Source organism: Bos indicus, chromosome 3 (genome assembly GCF_029378745.1).
Source record: "Bos indicus isolate NIAB-ARS_2022 breed Sahiwal x Tharparkar chromosome 3, NIAB-ARS_B.indTharparkar_mat_pri_1.0, whole genome shotgun sequence".
NCBI lineage: Eukaryota > Metazoa > Chordata > Mammalia > Artiodactyla > Bovidae > Bos > Bos indicus.
In genome coordinates, this window is record NC_091762.1 from 117599906 (window position 1) to 117626019 (window position 26114).

At 48.7% G+C, this 26114-nt stretch overlaps 1 protein-coding gene and 1 long non-coding RNA gene across 5 annotated transcripts in view; one reads left to right on the top strand and one right to left on the bottom strand.

Annotated features, from left to right (window-relative positions):
• Positions 1-276: 276 nt before the first annotated feature.
• The window catches only part of UBE2F (ubiquitin conjugating enzyme E2 F (putative)), a 45285-nt gene continuing 19447 nt past the window's right edge, over positions 277-26114 (top strand). The window contains exons 1-4 of one of the 4 annotated variants that reach the window (XM_070786978.1): positions 285-442; positions 5315-5448; positions 14744-14773; positions 18597-18662. In XM_070786978.1, the coding sequence (XP_070643079.1) occupies positions 5331-5448; positions 14744-14773; positions 18597-18662 (214 nt within the window). In that variant the 5' untranslated portion in view covers positions 285-442; positions 5315-5330. Of the gene's footprint in view, positions 443-1731; positions 2078-5314; positions 5449-14743; positions 14774-18596; positions 18663-26114 lie in introns of those variants that run through there. The other 3 variants (XM_070786979.1, XM_070786980.1, XM_070786981.1) reach the window with 3 other exon arrangements.
• Positions 10855-19897, bottom strand: LOC139182300 (uncharacterized). The gene is made up of 3 exons (XR_011565967.1): positions 19779-19897; positions 14096-14369; positions 10855-11456 (listed from the first exon to the last, which is right to left on the bottom strand). It is a non-coding gene; the product is annotated as an uncharacterized lncRNA (long non-coding RNA).

Sequence of the window (26114 nt, forward strand, 5' to 3'; positions counted from 1 at the left end):
AATGAATGGAGGCAGGAACTTAGCTCTGAGTCCCAGGAGCTCTGGCGCGCAGGCTCGGGAAAAGACTGGGTGACCCGCCCCCCTGTCGCCACGGGCCAATCAGAGAGGGCCGCAAGATCCGTGCCCGCCCCGCAGCCAATGAGCTAGGCCCCATCGGCCGGCCGCCGAATCCAGCCCCCTTCCTCGGTGCACACTGCTGTTCGTGTGTCAGGCTCCAAATAAAGTTCTTCGGGCTTTTGAATTTTTTTTTTAAAGCGCCCGCTGCAGTCGCAGCCGTAGCCGCCGCCGCCTCTGGCGAGAGCGGTCGAGTCTCCGCCCCGCCACTTCCGGTCCCGCCGCCCGGAGCCGGTGCTGGCTGTGAGGGGTCGCGTCTCGCTGCCGCAGGCCGGCTGGGGCATGGTGTTGGGCGCCGGGCCCGCCTCGCCTGTCTCGGGGTGCCCAGGTGAGTAGAGCGCGGCCCTGCGGCGGGCTGCAGGGGGCCGCGGGAGGGCGGCTTGGCTCCCTCGGCGCCGGTGCACCCGGCGGGCGGGCGGCCGCGGGGCCGCCGCAGGCCTCGCCGCTCCTCTCCTCACGGCCCTGCGCTGTGCGGGGCCGGAGGGCCGGCGGGCGCCGCGGGGCGCGGGCTGGGGAGTGCGGGGCCGGGGCGCTGGCGGCCTCCGGGCTCCACGGACAAGGCCGCCTGAGCCCGGGCTTTGGGGGCACGCCGCGGCCCCCCTCTCTCGCCCGCCGTCTCGGGGGGGAAGCTGCGAGCCGCATTGTCCGCGAAGAAACGCAGCGCCCAGCGGGCTCAAGGTCACCGGTCCAAAGTGGCTGGAGGCGGCGGGACTCAGACGCGGGCAGCCGGACTCCTGACGTCCGGGGGAATCGGGCTAGGCCGGGGAGTGGGGGGCACCCCTGAGGGTGCGGAGGAGCCGGGCGGCCGCCTCGCCGGAGTGCCTGCGGCTTCCCACTGGGGGAGACTGGGGCCGGTTTGGAGGGTCTTCCCGGGGCAGAGGATGGGGCGAGGACATCTTGGACCCATCCCTAAGGCCGCCGAGTCCCGGCTGCTGTGGAGTCTTGGGTGTGGCCCTCCCCTCCCCGGGTCTCGGTTCCCTCAACTGTCATACTCGGGATCGGGCCCGCCCCTCTGCCCTCCCCCCAGCTCCCGAGTAGGGTCGGGACGGTTTCGGAGTGGCGGGAGAAGGCTTCTTGGAGGAGGTGCAGGAATCTGCGGCATAGTCATCGGTTATCCGAAGGAAGAAGCAGGATGAGGTGGTGAGGGGAGGCAGGGCATCCAGACCGGGGTGTCAGATAGAGCAGAAGCTTCCAGAAATGAGCGAGGTGTCGCTGAGGAACAGGGAGGAGGGCCATCTACCTTGTACGGAGGGTTCCAGGCTGGTAAGGGGATGAGGCAGGGGAAGGGCGCATGTTGGGGAGATGTTCCAAGAATCACCAGCAGGTTAACTGGTACGGGGCTTGAGGACCTCCACCTGGACAAACTACCCCTCAGGTAGTAGGCAGGGCACGGGGAGGCCGGTTTACCGCTCCGGATAAAAGGGCTGGGCTCCAAAGATCATCAGGCAGCCAACCGCTGAGCCAGGTGGGCGGGTTCCTTGGGCCCTGGCCTTCTGAAGGAGGAGGATGGCTGTGGACTTTTTATGTCCTGATCTGGGCCCCTTTTTGACTGTGGAGTTGGTTGACCCCTAGTGACATGCAGTTTCACCTTTTACACTTAGATTGGGACTCTACCAAGGAGAAGAATTCTGACTAAGGAGTATCCCACCCCAGGAGTTGACTGGCCCCTGTGCAGGTGGCCTGGCCTGATTTTGCCGCTGCAGGCCAGAACGCTGAGTAAATACTTCCTGATGATGAGCCTAGTAAACAGCACAGGGGCGTCCCTGGTGGCTCAGTGGTAAAGAAAATGCCTGCAATGCAGGAGACTCAGGTTCGATCCCTGGGTTGGGAGGATCCCCAGGAGAAGGAAATGGCAACCCACTGCAGTATTCTTGCCTTGGGAAGTCCCGTGGACAGAGGAGCCTGACCGGTACAGTCCCTGGGGTTGCTAAAGAGTCAAATACAACTTAGCAACTAAACCACAGTAAGTAGCACATAAAAATCTTTGAACACTTGCAATAAAGTCCCACCCAGAGGAAGAACTTAAATGGGCCAGTTATAACTTAAGGAATTTAGAGACTGAGTGTGCTATTCAGTGTAATTGATTTGAAATTACTGAAAATGCCGCCATGGTCAAAGTGTAATTTTTGGTAAAAGGGAAATTTTAGTTTTAAACCAGGTCTTCAAAGAGTAAAGCATATTGACGAAGGAAAATAGAATTCTGAAGCAAACCACAGGTGTTCAGTTAACCTGACAGCTTGAATAATTTATTTTCATTCACATCTCTTTGCACAGAGTTAAATTAACAGCTATGGAACATGCCCAAATTAGACCTTTGGTTTATCCCTAAAGTGGTGTATGAAAATGATGCAGATGATGGAGAAATAGGTATTCATTATATAATTAGATTTCTTAGAATGTTCAGAATATGTTTTGTCTTCTATGGAAAAACAGGACATCACAGTTTTTATATGTTGCTTAATCAGAGCCCAGTGTCTTTTATTAAGGGTCACAAACTTGTTGAATATCGAAAACCAGGAATCTGACTCTAAATGGAATTGTGTATGGGGCATACTCTGCCCACAGAGAAGAATTTAGTGTGGGGTAGGAGTGTAAGATGATTAAGCAGAGTCCATAGGCTGAGGCGACACAGAAACATCTTGGTGTGAGCCTTTCTTTGTGTCAGTTGGTCTTGCCGGGATGCTCTGAGCAGCCCCTTCAGTGCAGGCCTGCAGGGAGCTGGGTGTGGGCCAGTCGTGTGCCCTGGAACCCACTCTTCCACTGGGCTCTTTATTATGACTTTCCTAGGGTACTGCCTACCGAACTCTCTTTACACAGGCTGTGCTTTTGTTGTTTGCCATGTTTGTGTTACCAAGGTCAGCTAGAGTGTAAAAACCAAGTGGACTTTGTGATAGATGAAGATCTTGGCGCATCATCAGGCTGCCCTGTCGATACCGCAAGACTGATGTCCTCAAGTCTGGGTGCCTGGCAGTGGGTTTGGTTGGGAGGCAGACACTGCTTTGGGATCCAGATCTGCTTGAGGGATTAATGACAGGCTCCCTGGAGCGGGACTTGGGGGTGGTGGGGGTGAGCAGGACCCCTAGGCTGTAGATGGTGCTGCTGTCCCTGGTAGCTTGTGGGCAAGAGCCCACAGATATTCCTGACGCCACCCCAGCCCTCCCTCGTGAGATTGCTTTGTAAGCTGAAGCGATAGTCCCCCACGCTGGGTGAACCTGAGATGTGTGTTAAATGGTTATATCCTCTCTAGTGATGGCTTGGTATCACATTTTGACCAATCTTATTGAGGTACAACTGAAGTCCACTATGCTGTACGTGTTTAAAATATGTGATTTGATCAGTCTTGATGTGTGTATATAGCCCTGGAACCATCACCACCTTCAGGATAGAAACATCCCCATCATCTACTCGGGGGAAACCAGTGTTTCTATGGTGACCTCTTCTAGAAGCTTCTAGAAGCTGATCCCAGGCCCCAGCTGTTGAGAAAGTGGGAGTCAGGGGAAGGGGTCCTTCCCAGAGCTAACATTCTAGGAGCTCGTGAGTGCTGATGTGTAATAGAACTGTCTCTTGAAGCATTGAGACCAAGGTTCTTAAAGGGATTAGGTGAGTGAGAGATCCTGTGTAGTTCAGAAGAGCATATTCAATATATTGTTTTCATAATAGAAAATAAAATCTTACAGTCTTTGTGGGGTGGGGAGATACACAGATGATGACGTGAAAAGTGAGGGACTGGATTAAAATGGCTCAAGATATTACTTAAGTGTTAGTTGCTCAGTCATGCCCGACTCTTTGTGACCCCATGGACTGCAGCCTACCAGGCTCCTGTGGCCATGAGATTTTCCAGGCAAGGATACTGGAGTGAGTTGCCATATCCTTCTCCAAAAGATACCACTTTTGGAGGGAGAGAGTTATTCTTATAGTTTGGCTTTCAGGATCTTGGCCTCAAACTGAAAGTTCTTTCCTTACATAGGTTTAAATTTTTCATCTGGAAATTCTGGATCATTTTCTCTTGAAAATGATCAGAGTGATATTGCAAGGAAATGATATTAAAACAACAAAGGAAATTATGAAAATACTGAGCTGGTGATCAATTTTTGTCCTCAGTCAAAAGTTCCAGAATTCCTCTCTGACTGGTAAAGCATGCAGGAGGAGTCTGGCGGCCCGTCAGGAATGGCGGTTTGTGTACATAAAGAAGGCGATGCTGGAGGACAGTTCTGTCTGTGAGCACTGCTGACATTTAAGTCCTTTCTCCCAAGCAGGTGCATCACCCATGCTTGGTTTTTATCGTCCTTCCCGGTGAGCTGTCAGGGAGGGAACCTGAAACACAAGTGGGCTGGAAGCAGCCGAGTGAAAAGGATCTAGTTTGGGGCATTAATTATAACTTGATTAAGTTGCTGTTGCCTTCCAGTGTGAGTACAGCACAACATACACAAATGTGAAAATGCTTATTAAGGTTCTAGCCACACCTTTATTAAAGGAGGGAAGAAAGCATTGCGGTGCTCCCTCCTCACCAGGGGCGGAAGCTCCCCTCGGTCTGCGATGGGCCAGACACTGGGGCCACACCCTCAGAGGCAGGGTCCCCGCAGCAGGGGAGGGCAGTGAGCAGTGGTGGGCCCGTGTGGGACCTGTTGATGGAGGCTGCCCTAGACGTGAGCTCTACATCCCAGGGCCTGCTGCTCAGTGAATATTAAATGCTTGGCTCTCCTTTTAAATTTTTATTCATACTTTAAAAAATTAGATTTAGAGAGGCATAGAGATTACTCCGGAGAAGGCAATGGCAACCCACTCCAGTACTGGAGTACTGGATTGCCTGGGAAATCCCATGGACGGAGAAACCTGGTAGGCTATAGTCCATGGGGTCTCGAAGAGTTGGACATGACTGAGCGACTTCACTTTCATTTTTCACTTTCATGCACTGGAGAAGGAAATGGCAACCCACTTCAGTATTCTTGCCTGGAGAATCCCAGGGACGGGAGCCTGGTGGGCTGCCGTCTATGGAGTCACACAGAGTCGGACACAACTGACGTGACTTAGCAGCAGCAGCAGAGATTACCCAAATTCATTATGGAGGAATGCAGTCTTGTTAATCTATCTTACAGCTACATTTTTCTACAACTTAAATTATGGGAAAAAATTAAAAATCACCTTACATCATTGTCTCAGTGTCTGGAGATGAGTGCTTAGCCTGCCTTTTGCCTTTCAGGAAAAAGGCAGCAGCGATGCTGACGCTGGCAAGCAAGCTGAAGCGGGATGATGGTCTCAAAGGGTCCCGGGCGTCAGCCACAGCCTCTGACTCCACTCGGCGGGTGTCTGTGAGGGACAGGCTGCTTGTTAAAGGTAAGGGCCACCCGGTGAGCTATGTTTATATCCCACAACAAAACGATGTCTGGCACGTGGCTCTTTGGGGTTATGAAGCAGCCTGTTGCTGCTAAATAGAAATACCTGTTTGAAAATATTTTTAAATATAATTCCTCATCACTTACAACAGAAGGACTTTGCACTGTGCACACACTGTGGGAATGCTGATGGCAGGAAAATGGTATGAGAACTGTGGTGTGTCTTGTATACTCGGGCTGTTCTCTGCAGGGGCCACCAGAGTGCTCATGGAAGGAGTAAGGCGCCAGGGACAGCAGATCCATGTCTGGTCTCAGTGCTGTCTTAGGTGTTGGGGGGGGGTTTCTCCTTTCTCCTGGACTCCTCGGCACCAGAGGATCTCATTTGTAGAGGGAGGGTAATTTCTTAGGATCCTTCTCTCTCATTCAAATCACAGCCTTAGGAGAGCCTTATGCAAAATTGATTCTCTTCACAGAATTAATAAAGGTGTCCTAGAGCTGTGTAGTGTTTGGAGAAGGGTTATGTAGTGTAGGGGGTATGTGTGTGTGTGGATGGATATGTGTGTGTGTGTGTGTGTGTGTGTGTGTGTTTGTGAGAAACTTGTGTGGTTAGTGACTGAAGAGAATTGCAACTCTTGAGTGCAAAAGGCAGTTTCTCAGGGTCATGAGACCCACAGAAGAAGAAACGGTTTCTTCTTTGAGGGACCTTATAGCTGGCAGCACGTTTTTACTTTAAGACACACGTTTACATTTTGTAAGTGTAAGGCTTCAGGAAGCACGGAGTGTTAAGGAACTTGTTAGAACCCCTGTTTCATTTTGTATTAGGTGGATACCGTGGGGGTTCCTGGCGTTTGCATGTCCAGGAACAGATCTGATGGGGGAGACCTGGCATGTATGAGTGCCCCGTGATGGGCCTTCTCAGAAACAAAGCACCACTGAGTCTGTGAACAGAGGCGTCGGGTTCGGGGAGATGGGTGGTGCCTTCGTCCCTGCTTTCTCTCTGCCTGAGTCCTGACTGAGCTCTGGCTCTCCCAGCTTGAGGGATGATGGGCTAAAGATGGAGTACGGATCGTTTTTGACATTTGACAGTACTTGCTATGTCCGGGAGTGCGTGGACTGCGTTCAGTTTGTCACAATGCAGGAAGTTTACCCTATGGGAAGTGGGTGGGGCCTGGCTGTAGCCCTGTACTTGGAAGGCCTGGTAAGACTTTCCAGGCTGCTGGCTCTAGGGCTCCATCCACAGAGGAAGCCAGGAGCCAGCCAGACAAGCCAGGGAAGGGATTTGATGCTTGAGGTTATAGTCCTTCAAGATGGAGGGTGTTCTAATGCCAGGGAGTTGATATGAGGAGGGTTGTAGCTGAGCGGTTGCGGGTGGGACACTGGCACAATAGACGGTGCTACCTTCTTTCTACCTCCTCCTCATGGCTGACGGCAGCTGCTGTCCACTGAGCACTTGGGGCCAGGCCCTCTGTTGGGGACTTTGTAGGGCAGTTCTTGTTTGACTTTCGCTAAGCCTTGCCAGGTGAGTGGTTCATTTTACAACTGAAGAACTGAGGCTGAGAGGGGTTTAAAACCTTGCCCAGGTTTCAGCTTTATTGTAGCAAGACAGCTAGACCCACATTTTGGGGTAGGGCAGGCACTTGGGGAGCAGGCCCTGCGAACGGAACCTGAAGGAGCAGAACAGAAGTGCGAGTCCACAGCAAAGAGAGTTCAGGGAGGCACAGAGTCTCCACCACCTCCTCCTGCTCGGGGACTCCCTTGGGAGCCCTCAGGTGACTCCAGGGCCTGACACAGCCCAGGGAGCCCACTGAGGCCCATAGTGCTGGACTCTGCCCCAGGTCCTAGCACAGGAGACGTCTTTGGCTGGGTTGACAGGCTGGGTTGAGGTCCTTTCGTGTAAGCCTCATCAGGGAGAGGTGTGGAACCTCCTCGCGAGGCCACCGGTTCATTCTCCCAGAAACACTGGGAGTTATTAGGGTTCTGGGCCCCAGAGCACTTGCAGTTGATGGGTGTTTGTGCAGCAGGGCTCAGAGCAACATGGCCCTCGTGTGATCTGCTCTCTCCCTCAGTCTCAGGGGCAGCCAGGCCAGGGGGCGCCAGGCTGACTGAGTGGTGAGTAGTTTGGGCTTCTGATGGGGGGTAGGTGGAGAGGAAGGGTGGGCCTGTCCTGAGAGAGGAAGCTGTGGCAAGAGGTGCCTGATAGAGGATGCTCTGATGGGTGATGATTGCTTGGTCCACACCTGAAGCACTGCTTCTCCTGGTTGGATGTGGCCGCAGCCTTCATTCTGGGGATTTCTGATGGTGGAAGTGAAGTCTGGTGGAGTCCATGGCTCCTGTGGGCCTGATGAGGCCCTTGGAGGGGTGATAATTGCAAGAATCCCTTCTAGGTGAAACTCCTCTTTTGGGGCTTGGAAAAAAGTAGGTTGGTTGTCTGTGTTCAGCAGGATTGCTGCAGTCAGGACAGTCACTCGGGGCTGTGGCTTTGCCTCTGGCTCATGTGAGAGTGTTATTCATGAGGATCAATAAGTTGTAGAAGAGTGTGTTAATGTGTTTTTGGGACTCAGTAGTATGTGCTGAGTTCCTAGAAGTGGGGAATTTGGCGTGCCATGAAGTTATTAAAGGGTGTCCCTGGGACTGATCCCTCTGGAGAGTGGTGGAGCAAGCAGGAGCAGGGGGAGGGAGAGCTCTGACAAAGGCTCCAGGACAGACAAGGGCCTGTCTGTCTGCTCCTGCCTTTCTGCTCTGGGGCAAGCTCAGCCCCTCGGAGCGGACCCTAGTCCAGTGAGACGGTCAGGCCTTCCTGCTCTGTGTCAACCAGTCTGGCCCGAGGCAAGGGCTCTGTGCAGCTTACGTTTCCCCGAAGGACTGAGAGTGGCAGGCCGTCTGCAGTCAGCCCTCATGAGAGGGCATCTGGGCCATGCGCCCCATATCCCAGAGGAAAGACCACAGACGCTTCCAGGCAAAAATATTTTTTTAGCCAGTCTGTTGTCGTGCTTGGATGACCTTACACGGTAGGGGATCTGGCTCGGTGCAGATGGCCGTGGGGTTAAGATGGGAGGTTGGAGGTTGACAGGGACACTCGTCCCCAGTGGTGAGGGCCAGTGGTGGCTGCACAACGGAAGAATTGTGGGCCTGGTTCGGAAGGTGACAGGTGTGGCCAGCTGTCCCTGGAAGCACCGGGGCCTGCCTTGGAGCAGCTGGCCAGCATGAGGCCTCTGGGCCACACCAGCTTTCCATTTGCACCCCTGGGGTCACCCTCAGGGACGTCCTCCAGGCTGGAACTGGAGAGGTGCTTGCAACAGCAGTCCCTGAGGTAGCGCAGTTGAGTGTTTCTAGGCGAAGACTGTCTGTCCTGAGTCCTGGGGAGCTGGGGATGCTGGCGGGAGAGTGTTGGGTCTGCATTTCCTGTTGGCCTCAGCTCAGGTCTGGGCCTGGCTGGGAGCCGTCCCCTGTGTTCTCAGCCACAGGGTGGGGGCGCTGCTTTCTGATGGGCCTTTGTGGCTCCGCTGAGTCCATTAGTTTCTGAGTCTGATGGTGCTCCCCACCTCCCAGAAAAGCCTCTGGGCAGAATGTCTACTTTCTTGTCTTTCTGAAGCTTACTTTTCACATGATGGGAACATGTCAGTATGTCTCCCTGTCCTCTGACTTATTCACTTGACAAAGATTTATCTTAGTGCCCGGTGTGTCCCAGCCTCTTGTTAGTGACCCCTGAAGACCTCTAGGGGCTCCAGGCAGGCTGGTCGGAAGCATTTGCTAACTGTGGAGATTTGGAGTTGAGTTGGCTGAGTTCAGGGCCAGGTCTGGAGTCAGGAACTACAGGGACTGATTCTGCAGCCTTTGTCCCCTCAGCCCCGTGCCCCACGTGGCCGTGGTGTTGTTGTTGCCATGGCTGTGGCGGCTCTCTGTGCTCCTGGCCTGGTCTGCTGAACCAAGGGGCCTGGCTGCCCACCTGCGTGGGCTTCCCACACCCAAGGTGCAGGCGTCCCCACAGGGGCCACGTGTAGCCTCCCTGGTTGAGCACGTCTGTGCCCACCCGAGCAGTCCAGTGCTGTGGTGGTGTAGGGAGGGCTCTGGTCCAGGGCGCTCCCTGGAAGAATGGGCGAGAGAGAAGCATTTGTTGTTCTCCAGAGCTTTCTTGTCCTTGCCAGCCCTGCCCAGGACTCTGGAGGTGGTCTCGGGGTTGGCTGGCCATGCTGGCAGAGTGTCCAGAGCATTTAGCAGCGTGTGAAGTTGTGGGCTGTGTGTTACAAAATGTGTTTAAAAAAAAAACTAGGGCAGTGGCCCAGAGAGGAGGAGCCCTACTAACGCGGAGTGAGGTGGTGGCCCACGGCTACCCTTTAACACTTTCTTACAGGGTTTTAAACACCAGTGAAACTGCCTGGGAATGTGGCAGCCCCCTCAGGCTTGCCAAATAGCCCCATATAGCCCCAGATCTGGGGGAGGCGGGGCCAGTGGGGGTGGGGAGGATCTGTGCAAGAGGAATGAAGGTTCCAGTCAGCTTTGTCTGCTCATGTTGAGAGTGGGTGGTCGCACGGTGTGGGGCTCCACCCCCATCCAGAGCAGTCTCTGCTGCAGACTCCGTGCTGGTTTTCGGGGTTTCATCATTGCTGCCCCAGAGTGTGGCGCGGCCTGACTCCTCTCCTGTGGGCCTGCTTTCTGCACTGTGCTGCTGGAGGGCCCTTAGACTGAGTGGGAGTGGCTCGGTGGGCGCTTGGCCTCAGCTGTAGCAGTGCCATCTCTGGGGGTGGGATGATGCCCTTGGGGCAGGTGTCTGCCCATAAGGGCACTGTTCGTGGATGCTGGCAATGCAGAAGAGGCACTCAAGGCGTAAAGACAGACAGGAAGCTAAGAGATAAAGTCCTAGATTGAGAAACCTAAGAAGTAGGGGTGATTGAGGTAAGAAGAGGTAATCAAGTCTTCTGGGCAGCAGCTGCCAGCTCTGCCTGGGTCAGAGGGCACAGCTGTCCTGCCTGGGTTTCCTGACAGGGCTCGGAACTGGCTCCTGCCCAGAACCATTGCATCTGTGATTGGGCTTGGTCTTAGTCAGCTCAGGCTGCCATGATAGAACACCACAGCCGGGGCTGGGGGCCTGGACACGGGGAAGGCCAAGGCCAAGGCAGTGGCAGATTCAGTTCCTAGGGAGGGCTTCCTGGCTTGTAAGCACCTGGGTCTTTTCCCATAAGGGCACTAATCTTATCATGAGGGCCCCACCCCACATGACCTCATTTAACCCTAATACCATCACCTGAGTTTAAGGCTTCACCATATGAACGTGGGCAGGGGACTCAGTTCAGTCCACTACACCTTTGGAACTGCTTGGTCACCAGCTGTGTGAAGAGCCAGGCTCCTCATGTCTCAGGGTGTCCACACTGCAACCACTGCCGCTCTGCTGGAAGTGTGCTTGCTTGTCAAGCGTCTCCCAAGCACTCTGTGTGTGCCGAGCTCAGACCCAGGGGCTGGGGTCCCAGGGCTGGATCGGAATGCACAGCCCCCACCATGGACACTGTGCAGGTCCCAGGGGTGGGCAGTGTGGGAGCGGCTGGAGCACTGTGTTGTGAGCAGCCCACAGCAGGAGGGGGTCCATGCTGTATGGGGGCCATTGTGGTGATGGGTGGCTTTTGTAATCTGACATTTCAGTGCAGTTGTGCTTCAAGTGGGCTCTGTGGTTTGGTCTTTAGTTAGAAAGGAAAAGAGTCTAATTTCTCAGAAGGAAGTTGTGCAGCCACTTAATTGTGCAAGGTGCCAGGTATCTCTCCAAAGGCTGGGCTGGTGAGCCAGAGAGGTGTTAGCATCTTTGGAATAGGCAAGACTTCGGCAGTTTAAAAATCTCTAACTTCTTGGTACCTTCCAGGTGGGGGTAGTGAGTGTCCTTCAAGCAGGGCAGGGCTGCCGCTCGGCAAGAGGCCTCTCAGGCGTGTAAAGCAGATCGCTCGTTTCTTTGGTCATAGTCTTTTTGTACGTGGGTTCTGAGTTCATTGGACTTCCCTGCTTGCTCAGCGGTAAGGAATCCACCTGCAATGCAGGAAACTCAGGTTCAGTCCCTGGGTTGGAAAGATCCCCTGGGGAAGGAAATGGCAACTCGCACCAGTATTCTTGCCTGGGAAATTGCATGGAAAGAGGAGCCTGGTGGGTTACAGTCCATGGGGTTGAAAAAGAGTTGGACACAACTTAGAGACTCAGCACTTCCTGAGTTAACTGCTATTGCTGTTAGTGAATCACTGTCTGCCCTCATCTGAAGTGCACAGGTGTCATTTGTGACCCCTCCCTGAGAGGAACGCTGCGTTGTAGTTCATTTATCCTCTGTACTGGGCTGGACCAAAGTGTCCAGCTTCTTTAATGAAACCCTTCTGCCTCTAAGGTCATATTTCTTGCACACACTGGTTCTTGGACTAGAGGCCTTGACTGGTTGTGGTCGTCACTGGACTGGGTCTGGGGGCTGCCCTCCCCGGCCGTCTTCTTCCTTCCCCAAGGGAGTTACACTGAATGGGGAAGGCAGGCGTAACACTCTTCTTTGGAGTTTGATTCTAGACCACGATGTGAAATTATTAAATCCATCTATGAAAATAGCTGTGTGTAGATGTTTTAGCTTGGCAGAATAGCCTACAGTGCTTTCCTACACTTGGAGAGAATAATAAGATTCAAGGGCCTTGGCCCCACCCAGGCTTTTCAGTGTAATTGGTCTGGATGACGGGGTGAAGGGTTGCTCAGCAGGGACTAGATTGTGGGATGGATGCACAGCTCCACATTTCACTAAGATTTACTGAACTGTACACTTGGGGTTGGTCTGTTTACACCACGTGGATTGTACGCCCCCGATGATTGTGCGCAGTCAGGGCGGAGAATCCCTGCCCCGCGTGAGGTGTCCTTGGCCGAGAGCCTCTCGTCCCGCCACCCCATCCCTGTGTGCGGGGTCCGTTCTGTTGATCAACACGATGCTCTGGTCAGCGCCTCTCTGCCCTCCCGCGCCCAGACCTCACCTCTTCCCTGCTCCTTGGTGCCAGCCTGTCTTCTCAACTATTTCCCTTCTGTCATGTGGCCCCCTTATACATCCTCTGGGCACATTTTCTGTTTCACTGGGCTTTTGTAAAACTGAATGACCAGAGCTCTTACGACAGCAGTCAGAATAGGCCTGCCAGAGAAAACTGGGTCCCAGGGGGCAGCGTCGGTCTCTCCAAAGGGTCCTCAAGAAGTGTTGTAAATTCTTGTCAACCAAAAGCTAATAATATAATAAATATGTAAATAGTATTTGCCTTAAAACCATATAGGTTTCGTTATATGGATGATGTTTATTTAGAAGTGATTAATATGCATAACTCCTTTGGTCAGATGTGCGCTTTGTTGATAAAATGAATGCCCCGTGTGCACGGCTGGAGCAGAGCCAGGCCCTTGACCCTGGCCTGGTCAGAGGGCCCGTGTGAGCTGCGCCAGAGCGTTTCTTTGCCCAGTGCCCTGCTCTGTGGAAGGCCTGGAGCGGGGAGCCTGTCCCTTCTCCAGGGGGTCTTCCTGACCCAGGAATCAGACCGGGGTCTCCTGCATTGCAGGCAGATTTGTTACCAGCTGAGCTCCCAGGGAAGCCCATGGAAGGGCTATAGTGCACCAATCAGAAAGAAAGGTCCTCAGGGTCCTTATAAGGATGGTGCTAGTGAAGGATCAGCATCATTTTGTTTTAAGTGTGTATATTCTAATGCACCACAGCACAGTACTGCCCAGAGGATAGACGCCAGGCTCGCATTTGATCACAGACTGCCCTTTTTTGTTTCTTGACTCCTCCTTCCCCTGCCCCATCTCACTTTCCTGGTTACCTATCCTGAATGCCTGGACCCCAGAGCTAATACATCTAGTGGGCCAACTGTCTCTACCCAGATTGTCAATTAGCTGAAACCAGAGGCCTGGCTCTTCCCTAAACCCTCGGCCTCAGAACGAGATGGTTGGATGACATCACCGACTCAGTGGACATGAATGTGAGTAAACTCCAGAGATGGTGAAGGACAGGGAAATCTGGCGTGCTGCGGTCCATGGGGTCGTAAAGACTCAGACACAACTGAGCAACTGAACAGGCCTTCCCACGAATGCACTCAACTCTGCAAACATTGGGGCCCTCCCCCCTCCTCACCTGAAGGAGTTACTTGCTCCTTCCTGTTTTGTCGTCTGGTTTCCATCTTTCCACTTACCTCCCTGCTGGTTTGGATGCACTCCACAGGGTCTGACCCACATCCCAGGCTCTCCCTCAGGCCTCATCCCCCTTGTACCACCGGACCAGCATGCCCTCTCTGCTGAATCACTCCTGCATTTCCGCTGGTGGCTGTCCCTGCTCCTGTCCTCCACTTGCTGCCGGAGGTCTTTCTTCTCACCAGCCTCTTCCTCCGTGGGTCTCATGCTGTCAGGTGGCATGACTGCAGGGGCTCCCAGCCCTGGTCATGAACTCAGACTGCACTCCTTCCGTCCCACCTCTGTCGCCCTCCCCCTCAGGGGCCCCCAGCCGCGCCCCCACAGTTGGCCCATCCTTCCATCTGCCTCACTTTCAGGCCTACTGGCTCTCCCTGCCTGTCAGGAGCACCCACCTCACAGGTGCCCTGGCCCCCGCTTTGCCCTTTATAAAGCTGTGCCCTTGAGGCAAAGCTTCAGATATGTCAGGGGCACAGGCGACTTGCCTGGCTTGCCTGCCCGGTTGGTGGGGGCTTTGCAGCTTCATCCTGGCAGAGCGGTGCTGGGCCTGAGTGCCAAGTGTGTGCCTGATGAAGAACCCCAGAGGAGAGCGCTGAGGCTGAGGAGTGTCGCCCCAGGAGGAGGCTCCCTTGGGTGTCAGTGCACCCACAGATGGCGGGGCCAGCGCACGGGCCCAGCGGGAGGCAGAGCGTTTTCTCTCACTGGAAAAGTTCGAGCGCAAACTGGGCGAGCCCTCGCGGGAAGACGAATCTAGAAAAACTGGAAGAGGCAGAGTTATAAATATAAATCAGATTTTGAGGGCAGTAGTTCCACTACTTGGGGGAACGAGATTTTCAAAACCGCTTTAGTGACTGTTTACCCATAGGTAATTTCTGTTAATTTTGAACGCTTCTCATTTGTACTAAAGTAAATTTCAAGGGCCCTTGACGGCACTTGGTCGGCATCCTGCGAGTCACTGTGTGTATTTGAAAGCAACTTCATGGCTTAAAGTCTAAGCATCAGACCCAAGTGTGGATTTTGGTTAATTCTTTTTTTTTGTCTCTCAGTGTTTTGGAGGGAATTGTCAATTTAGAGCAGGTGATTTTATGTGGAGTAATTAACTAATATTAACAGTAATCTCTTTGTTTCCACAGAGGTTGCAGAACTTGAAGCTAATTTACCTTGTAAGTATAGCGTCCCCAACCAAACATTAAATGCTATAAAGTAAATTGCATGGAGAAGCTCGTTTTATGTTTTAATAACTCTACATGGCAAAAAGCCTATTTTATGTGTGTATTAGAAATGTGTTTGCAAACAGGTATCAGGGTTTTTTCACGGCCCTGAAAAGGAGAAGGTAGCCAACAGCACCCCTCTCCTTACTGCCACAGGAATTCGTTGGTTGGAGCTCGTTCATCCTGCACACCTTCCGTCCCATGTCCCCTTCCAATGAAGAGGCACGCGAATCAGTGATGGGCAGTCCTATTTTTGTTAGAGATGGTACCAGCATTTTGTTCCAGAAAGCACTTATTTGTGACTGGTCCTTGTGCCCAAGGTTGGACAGCTGTGCTGCCTTTATGTCTCCAGGTCCCCTCCCCTTGCTTGGTCCTTCCCGCCCGACACATGGGCCTGACTGAGGGCCTCGCTCTTGAGCAGGCTCGCCTGCCCAGCATTCACGCCTGTGATACGTGTCGTCGGTGCCTTCCCAAGCCCTTTATGGTGTGCAAGACCATCCAAGTCTGAATGCTTTGACCACTGTAGTGGTTTTTGGAATTAGAACTTTTTATCATTACACTTGCTTAAGGCTGAGGACATTTACGATTTCAGTGAAATATTTTATACGTGGGTCTCCTAGTCTGGGCAGATGCTCGGGAGAGCTTGTTACGGAGGCCTGTCTCACACAGGGTGAGAAAGGGCCTTCTCCAACCCCACCGAAAATTGGAAAGATCCTTGTGGGGTGCAGGGCTTCAGTGGTTGTGCAACCAGTATGTAAGGGTTAGTACATACTCCTTGAAACATTCTTTTAAATATATAACATTTATATATGAGTATAGTGGGTTGTGCTAAAATATATTTCTTAGTGTTGGTCAAGAATGTCTTAAAAGTGGCTGGATTGCTTGACTTCAAAGTTTTCTTCCAGGCAGAACAAGAAGGAAATACTTTGGGATTCTGTGAAAAGGTTATCTTTCTACCTACGGAAGTATTTACAAATGGTTTGCTTTAAGTGTGCCAGGAGGACAGGCAGACAACGGCGTGTGGGCAGGGCAGGGAGGCAAGGGCGGTGAATCCTGAAGCGAGGGCGGCTGGGTCACACTGCGCCCACTCTTTGTTTCCCCTCTTCTTTTCAGGTTATGTAATAATCTAGTAAAATCCAATTAAAGAGGAAAAGGATGTGGTCCTTCTGTTCTCAGCCCCCGTCATGTCTTCCCACTGGCCCCCCAGCTTGAACATATATACTCATGCAGACGTTTAATCAAAGACCATAAAAACCCAGAGATTGTTGGTTAGTAACCCATACATAGAGTATAGTTCAGCTTTATCTAAAAGTTTAGTTTGAAAACAATAAAACTATAATTGTCTTTCAAACCAGGATTTTAACTGTATATCTTAGGTTTGAAAAAGGCGTGACCGGTCTTCCCAGGCCGTACAGGTGTGGTGTCAGATTAAACAAACTCCATGCTGCATGCTTCTGTCCGTCTTCCTGCCTGCTTTCCCAGTCTTAGTGGATGCAATATAAATCAGTTTATACAGACAGCCAGGCTTTCCACAGGTACATAGCTCGTTCTAAAGAGGAAGCAAGGAGCCGTGAAAGAGCAGATCTTTCTTGTCTGATTCAATCTTTCTAAAATATTAAGGCAAACAAAATAACTTGCCATAGAGCAATGCTGCTTAGAAATTATTCAGAACTAGTTTGGAACTCTGTACCTGCAAGTTTATAGAGGTTTCTCTGTTTGCAAAAAATAAAAAAACGTCTCTTTCAATTAGATGGAAATATATGAACGTCTTAGCCTATGTCTACAGACAGAGAAAAGGCTTAATTCTGGAGTTTCAGTAGTTAATGGTTTGCCACCATTCCCTTCTCTGTTTAATAAAGCCCCTACACTGAACTAAAACAAAACCTGACTTGAACGTTTTGCTGCCGTTGTAGGAGCTTAGACGTCTCTCTAGCTTTAAAAAGGTTTGGTTCTTTTTAGGAATTTTACTGTTTTTGTTTTTTTTAACCCATCTTGATGATTTCTTTATTCTTGGTGGGTCAGTCTCTATTAGAGGAATTGATGTCCATATCTGTCCCTTTATTAAATGAGAATATGAAGCATTAAAGACAAATGGATGGTGCTAACTCTATTAAATGAAGCATTTCCCACACCCTTGTCTTATGTTTTTGTTACATATATTTCACTAGAAAAATGGCATTTATCTTTTCAAGTTAAATTAGGAAAAACAAAACCCATTTAAACTACTATGCACTTTTCAAATGTGTGTCTTGGATGAAAACCTTGAATTCTTCAGTCCCTGGTTTCTTTGTTTCAAAAACAAAGAAAATGGCAATGTGATCTCTGAGACCCTGTCCTGCTTTTCTAGACTAAGTCACCTTTCACTCTGCGTTGATTTTTCTGAAGGATTGGTCCAAAAACCGCATACACAGTTCTGCCCTGCTGCGTGTCATATCCGGCACGTTCATGGCGTGATGAAATGAGGCGTAAACTAGTTTTATTTTGGGAGCTCACCTCCCTTCTGTTTGATAACCTCACTGAACCTCTCTGGGCCTTCGTGTCATCTTTCACAATCGATGATGTCGGACCAGATGGTCTCTAAGGCTGTGTCCCAGGCTAAAGTAGAATCTTTCTCTTTTGGATAAAAATTCATACCGTGTGAAACTAGGCAGATATTTTCAGAAGGACTTGTAAGAAATTGTCAGTAGATGACTCAAGGAATTTAGCATATTTTCCAGGCTTATAAAATACAATTTTTACCTATATCCCCTCCGTCTTCTGTCTTTATTTAGTCTCTTGGGTATTTGCTCTTCTCGTGTGTCATTTGTTTGAAGGCGGCAGATGTCAGCTGTGGCCACCTTACCTTGTCCGCCCCACCGCAGCAGCGCTCTCCAGGGGTCTCTCCGTGGGATCTCCTAATCCAGACCCTTCTGGGGCGGCTCACGTGGGCCGAGTGTCACCATCTGAGTCAGCTGAGCCTCATTCTACCAACAAACCAAGTGGAGTTACCGGTTGGGTTGTGAGGATGTTGCTGCTGCTCTGCTAAGTTGCTTCAGTCGTGTCTGACTCTCTGTGACCCCATAGATGGCAGCCCATCAGGCTCCCCCATCCCTGGGATTCTCCAGGCAAGAACACTGGAGTGGGTTGCCATTTCCTTCTCCAGTGTATGAAAGTGAAAAGTGAAAGTGAAGTCGCTCAGTTGTGTCCGACTCCTAGCGCCCCCAGGGACTGCAGCCTACCAGGCTCCTCTGCCCATGGGATTTTCCAGGCAAGAGTACTGGAGTGGGGTGCCACTGCCTTCTCCTTGTGAGGATGTTAGGGAAAGATAAAAGAATGCCGTGGCCTGGGTGTGTGCTTCCTTAGCTGGCACGGTTCTTTGTAACTTCTGTGTGCTGTGGTGGGTACAGACCAGAGTGTGGCCTGGGCTCTTTTCCTGGTTTTTCTATGTTTAGCTCGCCTTTACCCACATACATTAATCTCCCTGAGGTGTGACTTCTCAAAGTAAAGTAGCACCAGTCTTGACATGGAAAGAGCTCTGTTTTTAGGAACCATTTAAAGGATGAAAGATAACATGGTCAATTTGGAATTAACTAATTAAAACCTGTAAGGAGGAAAACACATGACAAGTATCACTGGTTTGCAATTTGAGCACATTGGCACGATTATTACCAAACAGAGGAAATCTACTGGTTTAGCCTGTCAGCGCCTCAGCAGCGTTAAACTTTCCATGTATTTCGAGGTTCGCCTCAACTTAAGGACTGTCGCTAGCCTTCCTGACGAGCTGTTTCTTTTGCAGGTACGTGTAAAGTGCATTTTCCTGATCCAAACAAGCTTCATTGCTTTCAGCTAACTGTCACCCCAGGTAATATTCTTACGTGTGTAAATGTTAAAGTGATTTTCAGACAGCAAATTCTAAAGATTTTCCAAGTGTATAATTGTTGGTTTGATTTGTCCTCTAACTTTTTGTAAGTTATAACAGCAGTGACCATTCCAGATGCAGAGGAGATGCGTGCCGTGTGGTCAGATAAAGCATCATGAGGTGATGTGAGGCGTGTGGCATGTGCTCCAGGAACTGGTGCAGACTTTAACAGCACGAGGGAATAACCGTGGAGGCTGCTGATGCGGAGTGCAGAGTGCGGGCTCCGAGGCTGTGACTGCGTTCAGATCCTGTTCTGCCCACTTGCAGCAGCGTGGCCATGCCCAAATTGCTCAGTAACCTCTCTCAGCTGCAGCCCACCCAGCTGCAGAGCAGGGATCAAATAGAACCTATCTCCTGGGACACTTGTGAGGATTAAGTAGATAATGTGTGTGAAGCACTTCAGCCCAGGTCTAGCAGAGGAAACAAGCAGATAACCAGCTGTCCTTGTTAGCACTGATAGGTGTCCAAGCTGGCAGATAGTTCTCCTTGTTCATACTGAGCAGCTGGAGAGAGGGTGTGGGTCTTTCCTAGTTACGGTGCAGTTGGGGGAGTACAGCTGCCAGCATTGCAGCCCACCAGAGTTCATGTTGACAGGGCATTGTGCTGTGGCGGGCTGGCTGGGGATAGGAGAGAGCAGGGCAGAGAGAATTAAGCGAGGGGAAGGAGTGCTGTGGAGGAGGTAGAGGGCGGTGTTTTACTTGGGAGGTGGAAAGCAAGTGGGAAACTGGGAATCATGAGTCACTAGCTAATTAAACAGTGAAGGAGAATGCAGAGTTTCAGTGGGTGATAATGAGCCCGCAAATAAGCCCTCGCGTTGTCTGCCTACAGGTAGGATGGGAGGTGATGTGTGGCAACAGGAGAAACCCTGCTTTCAAATGTGCTTGAATCTTTAAAACCTCACGTAATCTATGTGCTGCTCCCACAGGCGGCTCTGGAACGCATCCATAAGTTCAGTCTGCTACATCTCCATTTTCTAAGTTGAGCGAGCACCAGGGTAGAGATCCTAGCACCAGGACACTGTCATCAGAGGTGGGCCTGACCTCCAGAGAGGACTTTTACCTGTGAAATCAGGAGGCTCTAACCATCCTTTGGCTGCCTTCACAAAGATGTGGCAGGTTTGCTGTGTTTAGCGAGAGGTCCTGAGCACACTCTGTTTCCTGGCGACCAGAGGGCACCATTATGAGCATCACTGTTACTGCTAAGCACTGCAGGGTATTTTCAGAAATGACTGTAGTGATTAAGATTGGTTCTCTGTCTACTAAGTAGTCTCACTCTTGTGTGTTTGCAGTAAAAATATCTTCTTCTCTCTGCCTTTTTAAGCATTTTCAGTGGCTGTCATGGATTCTGCTATTCTGCCAAAGCTTGGGCTTTGTGGTTCTCAGCTCTTCAGAGACCTTGTTTGCTTTCCCAGGCTTGTTGCTCTCTTACATGTGTCGAGTCCAACCTCTGGATAAGTGTTTCTTTTTTTTTGCTTTTTTTTTCAACTGAATGTTTTTACTGAATGACGTGAACGTTCTCACTAAGGTTCTGTCTCTGACACCATCTTTGATGATATTCTTATTCTTGGAACTGTAGCACAACTGTTACAGTTTTTGTGTTCACTGTTCCATCAGGTAAAAAAGTAGCTTGTGTTTCGGTGCCTGTAATTGCTGGTACTTGAGTGTTCGAATCTGTGGACGTGCGCACGTGGAGTTATATGGTGTGCTCGTGTTTTGTGGTGTCACTGGGGCAGGAAGCTGCTGTTTCTCTTGCCCTGGATTATTTAGAGAAGCATCACAGACATCTGCCAACCCCAAAAGCTTACCCAGTATGCTGGTTTTTTATAAAAACTTTCTGGAGTCATGCTGTCTTTAGTATTGAAGAGAAACTATATAGAGATAGGCCCGAGGAGTGACAGTGTTTTAACAGTGTATGGAACAGGTGGTTTTGAAACTGGCTCATTTTGGCCTGTAATCTTGGGGATGAAAACTAAATAACGTACAGGATCTGGATATTTAGGTGGTCGGGGGCAAGAGTTGCATCTGCACTTGAAGCTCAGATCTCTTCTTCTTCTGGCTCTTGGCAAGATAGTCTCTGTTTGTACTTGGTACAATTTTTATAGTTTTGTTTCTTTTTGGAATATCCCTCATGCTTGGGAATAAATGCACTCTTCAGAAAAAAGATGGAAATGTAATTAGGTGATGGAAGAAAAGAAAAAAAAACAAATTTGGAAGAAAAAAAATCTCCACATTAACTCACAAAACAAGAAACAATGCTAGAAAGGGAAATGAAACACAGCAAAAATCTAAAGACCGGCTGAAATACCCGCTGGTGTTGTCTGGGAAGTCAGAGGGGTGGTTTGAAAAACTGGGCCTGCTGACCTGTGGAGGCCCCCCCAGCCTGCTCCCATTGTGGTGTGGTGAGTTATAGGCAGAGGCGACCATAGACAGTTTTTATTTCAAGTTTTACTTTTTAAATAAATTTTACTGAAGTATAAAATTATTAACAATAAAGTGTGCTAATTTGAACTGCAGAACATAATTAGTTTTACAAAATGGACACGTACCCTGGTTTAACCATAATCCTTGTAAAGATTTTGCAGCATTCCCGAAGTTCTTTCTTCCTCTTTGCAGTCAATTCCTCACCCCCTGCTACCTACCCACAATTGCTTTCTGATTTCTCTTATTGTAGTCCTTAAATTCCTTGAGTTCTTGAATTTCATTTAAATGGAATCATACTATGTACTCTTAGTCTCTGGCTTCTTCCTTGTTAACATGTTTTTAAATTCATATGTGTTGTTGTGGGTAGCAGTATTTGTTGTATGAATATGATGAATATAATTATTTTCATATTGATGGGCATTTTAATTCTTTCCAGCTTTTGGCTATTATGAGCAAGACTGCTCTTGGCGTTTTCACACCATCCCAATTTGTTCAGAATATTTTCTTATTAGCCTGCTGGTATCTGTGGGATCTGTCCTGACATCCCTATTTTTATTCCTGATGTTGGTTTATTTGGACCTTCTGTTTTTTCCCTTGATCATGTTAGCTTGTGGTTTATCCAGTTTATTTTTTTGGAAAGAGCAAGCATTTGTTTTTCTGAGTTATCTATCCATTTTATTGATTTCTGCTCTTTATTATTTCCTTCCTTACACTTTAGGTTTAAATTGCTTTTCTTTTTCTGCCTTCTTAAGGTGGAAATGTAGATTGATTTTAAAAAGTTCTTTAAAAGCAATGTTGATGAGATAAGTTACATTATTTTACTTGGCATAACGCTTTTGAGTTTCACCTGTGTTGTATTTTGTGTCTTTTTACTGATGGGTTTACTCTGTCGTATGTGTGTATACCAGTATTTATACCAGGTTATTGATGAACCTTTGTGCTGTTTCCACTTTGGGGCCATCATGCGTAAAAGCTGCTGTAAACCTTTGTGTGCAGGACTTCATTTGCAGTGGGTTTTTTTTTAAATGTTGACAATGTTGTGTTGGTTTCTACCATTCAACAGTGCAAATCGCCATAATTATACTTGCCTCCCCTGCCTCCCCCACGCCTCTGGGTCATCACGGATCGCAGCCGGGGCCTCCTGTGCTACACGGCACCTTCTCACCTGCGCCCGTCTCGCCCCTCAGTGTGTACATGCTGGTGCTGCTTTCCCTGTTTGTCCCGCTCTCTCCTCCCCCACTGCGTCCACGAGTCCACTCTCTGCATCTGCGTCTTTCCTGAAAATAGGTTCATTGATGGTATTTTTCTAGATTCCATACATGTGCATCAATATATTGTATTTGTTTTTCTCTTTCTGACTTACTGCACTCTGTATAACAGGCCCTAGGTTCCTCCACCTCACTAGAACTCAGATTCATTCATTTTATGGCTGAGTAGTACTCCACTGTATATGTGTACCACAGCCTCTGTATCTGCTCATCTGTCAGTGGACATCTAGGTTGCTTCCATGTCCTGGCTATTGTAAACAGTGCTGCTATGGACATTGGGGTGCATGTGTCTTTTTCAGTTATGGTTTTCCTCAGAGTATATGCCCAGTAGTGGGGTTGCTGGGTCATATGATAGATTTATTCCTAGTTTTGTAAGGAATCTCCATACTGTTTTCCATAATGGCTGTATCAGTTTACACTCCCACCAACAGTCCCCTTTTCTCCACATCCTCTCCAGAATTTATTGTTGGTAGATTTTTTTGATGATGGCCATACTGACTGGTGTGAGGTGACACCTCTTTGTAGTTTTGATTTGCATGTCTCTAATAATTAGTGATGATAAGAATAAGTTTAGCTTTATGAAATACTGGCATACTGTTTTCCAAAAAGAAAGTCCATTGCATTCCTGCTAGCAATGAATGAGAATTCCAGTTAACCCACATTCTTGCCAACAGCTAGTAGTATCACTTTTTTCAATTTTAGCCGTTCCAGTGTGTGTGTATCTCATTGTGACTTTGGTTTGCATTTTCCTAATGATCAAAGATATTGAGCATCTTTTCCTGAGCTTGTTTGCTCTGTTTATGTCTCCTTTGTTCAAATATTTTACCCATTTAAAAATTGGATTGCTTGTCTCATTATTGAGTTGCGAGATTTATGTACCTGGGTTCAGTTCAGTTCATTTACTCAGTTGTGTCCGACTCTTTGTGACCCTGTGGACTGTAGCACACCAGGCTTGCCTGTCCATCACCAACTCCCAGAGCTTGCTCAGACTCATGTCCATCGAGACGGTAATGCCATCCAACAATCTCATCCTCTGGCTATATGTTTTTTATTAGATATGTGGGAGTTTTGTTTTTTTTTTTTAATGGTGAATAATATCCTTTTTTTAAAATTGTTACATATGATAAAAGTTCTGATTAGGGAATTACATAGTTATATTGTAAATCTTGTATATTTAGGTATATATTCATCTAAATGTGTTTAAAATGTGTTGATTATCAGATTAGTCATGTTTTCTTAATTTGAACATATAATTTATAAAAAGCTCCCTAACTGATGAACTTGATAATAAAAGTGCACCCTACACTGAGTCGTGAAATTTAAATTATCTATTACCCCGTGATGTTTGGTTCTCAGTTATTCTTAGCTTTGTTTCGCAGCTCTGGAGTTCCAGAAGGAAAAGCTTCTAAATGTGAAATAAAGTAAGAGCCCAATTTCCCAGCAGAGAAGTATGGTTAGTAAGCCTGAGGCATAGGTTTGGTCCCACACGTGAACATTTTGGAGCGACATTTACATGATCATGAGCATGTTTAAAGACATGAAAATGGATGAGAGCACTGAAGCAGACCTCTGGCTTGACCACCACCCTGGTCCCCTGGTAGCTGGAGTGCAGTTTACCGTCACTCCGTCAAGGTTTCAGACACACAGAATGTGTACCCTCTTCCCTGGTTCTTTCTAGGTTGATTTTTAGCTTTCTGGGAACCATTGCAAGGAGAAAAATTTGAAGAGGAAGAGACTTTTTTCCTGATGGCGTCTTTTCTTTCAAATAACCCTGGAAATGCAGTGGCAGTTATTGTCCTTTCATATATAGTAGAAATGTGGTGTCAGCGCTCAAGACAACCAGTTACCTCCCTTGGCACCAGCTAACTTTTGTTAGGGAAACGTTCCCTGCCCTCCTCCTTGTCTTTGCTTAGATCCTGCTGAGCAGGGGATGTGTTGTCTGGTATCCACTGTGCTCACAGATTTCTGCCCTTTGCCTTGCACATAAAACTCTGAGGCAGATTCTCTCTTGGGATGCTCACACTTCAAGGAGTATGAATAAAATGTCTGCCATACTGTTTTAAAAGCCATTATTACCATAGTTAAACATAGATTCTGATGGTTATTGTATATAAAATGTTTTTTAAGAGGACACGCTGTTTAAATGTTAAGCTTTCTGGCCTTGTAAAAATTGCCAGCACACTTTCATTTTCCCGTACCACCTAATAGTGCCTGTCATGTAGCAAGCTTTGTCTTTTTCAAAAATCATGTTCAGTGAAGCATAACTTTACAGACAGTAAATTCACCATTCTTAGGTGTAGCATTCTCTGCATTATGACAACTACATAATGGTTGTACAAGCACCAGCACAATTGAAATGCACGGAGAGTGTGTCCATCAGCTCAGAACTCGGGCCCCTTGTTAGTGAGCTTCCTCTCCCCACCCCCTGGCAATCTTTGATCTGGTTTCTGCCCTGCTGTTTGTCTTTTCCAGAAAGTCACATAAATTGCCCCAACCAAGATGTAGCATTTTGCCCATGGCTTCTCTCACTTACACACCCACGCTGTTGTCTGTAGTATTAACTGCCACCGGCCTTCAGTGACTGTGAAGGTGGAGGAAGGGGCCCTGGGCCAAGGAGCGCAGGTGGCTGCCTAAAGCTGGGGCATGAAGAAAGTGGATTTTTCCTCGAGCCACAGAAAGAGCTGCAGCCCTGCCATCCTTTAGCCGCTGGGACTGGTTTCAGACTTCTGACCTACAAAAGATAATAAGTTTTTATTGTTTAAGCTGCTGAGTTTATAATAATTTATTTACTAATTTATTACAGCAACAGTGCAAACACAATGCTTTTTGTGTCCTAAGAAATCTTTGTCTAAGAAATGCAGGTTTCCCCCTTTTTTTAAAAAAAAAAAAAGGTTTTATAGCTTTGGGTTTTAAAGTCAGGTCTGTGAGCCATTTTGAGTGAATTTTTGCATGTGGTGCAAGATAAGGCTCTAGTTTCTTTCCTTCCCCTCCTTATTCTTCCTGGAATGAATGGGGAAGTGTTCCTTTCTGTTTCCTGGAAGAGTTTTATGTTGAGTTACTATTAATCCTTTATTAAATGATAGAATTCACCAGTAAAACCACCTACGTCTACCATTTTGTTGATTTTTTTTGTGTGGTAGGAATTTAAGTATGAATATATAGCTCATGCGAAGAGTTGACTCACTTGAAAAGACTCTGATGCTGGGATGGATTGGGGGCAGGAGGAGAAGGGGACGACAGAGGATGAGATGGCTGGATGGCATCACTGACTCGATGGACGTGAGTCTCAGTGAACTCTGGGAGTTGGTGATGGACAGGGACGCCTGGCGTGCTGCAATTCATGGGGTCAAAGAGTCAGACACGACTGAGTGACTGATCTGATCTGATCTGATAATAGGTATGAATTACTTGGATTTCTTATTTTTGGGTGAGCTTTGGTGATTTGTATCCTTCAAAGAATTTGTTCATATCATCTGCATTTTGAATTTATTGATGTAAGTTTGCTCTTAATATCTTCTGACCCCTTTACGTTTTATAGAGTGTATTGATATACCTTCCTTAATTCCTGGCGTTGAAAATTTCTGTTTTCTTGATCCAGTTAGCTGGAGGTTATCAATTTCATTGGTCTCTGCAAGGAACCAGTGTTTGGTTTCATTGATTCTCTTCTAATATTTTTTAGTTTTCTGCTCATATGTCCTTTTTACAGT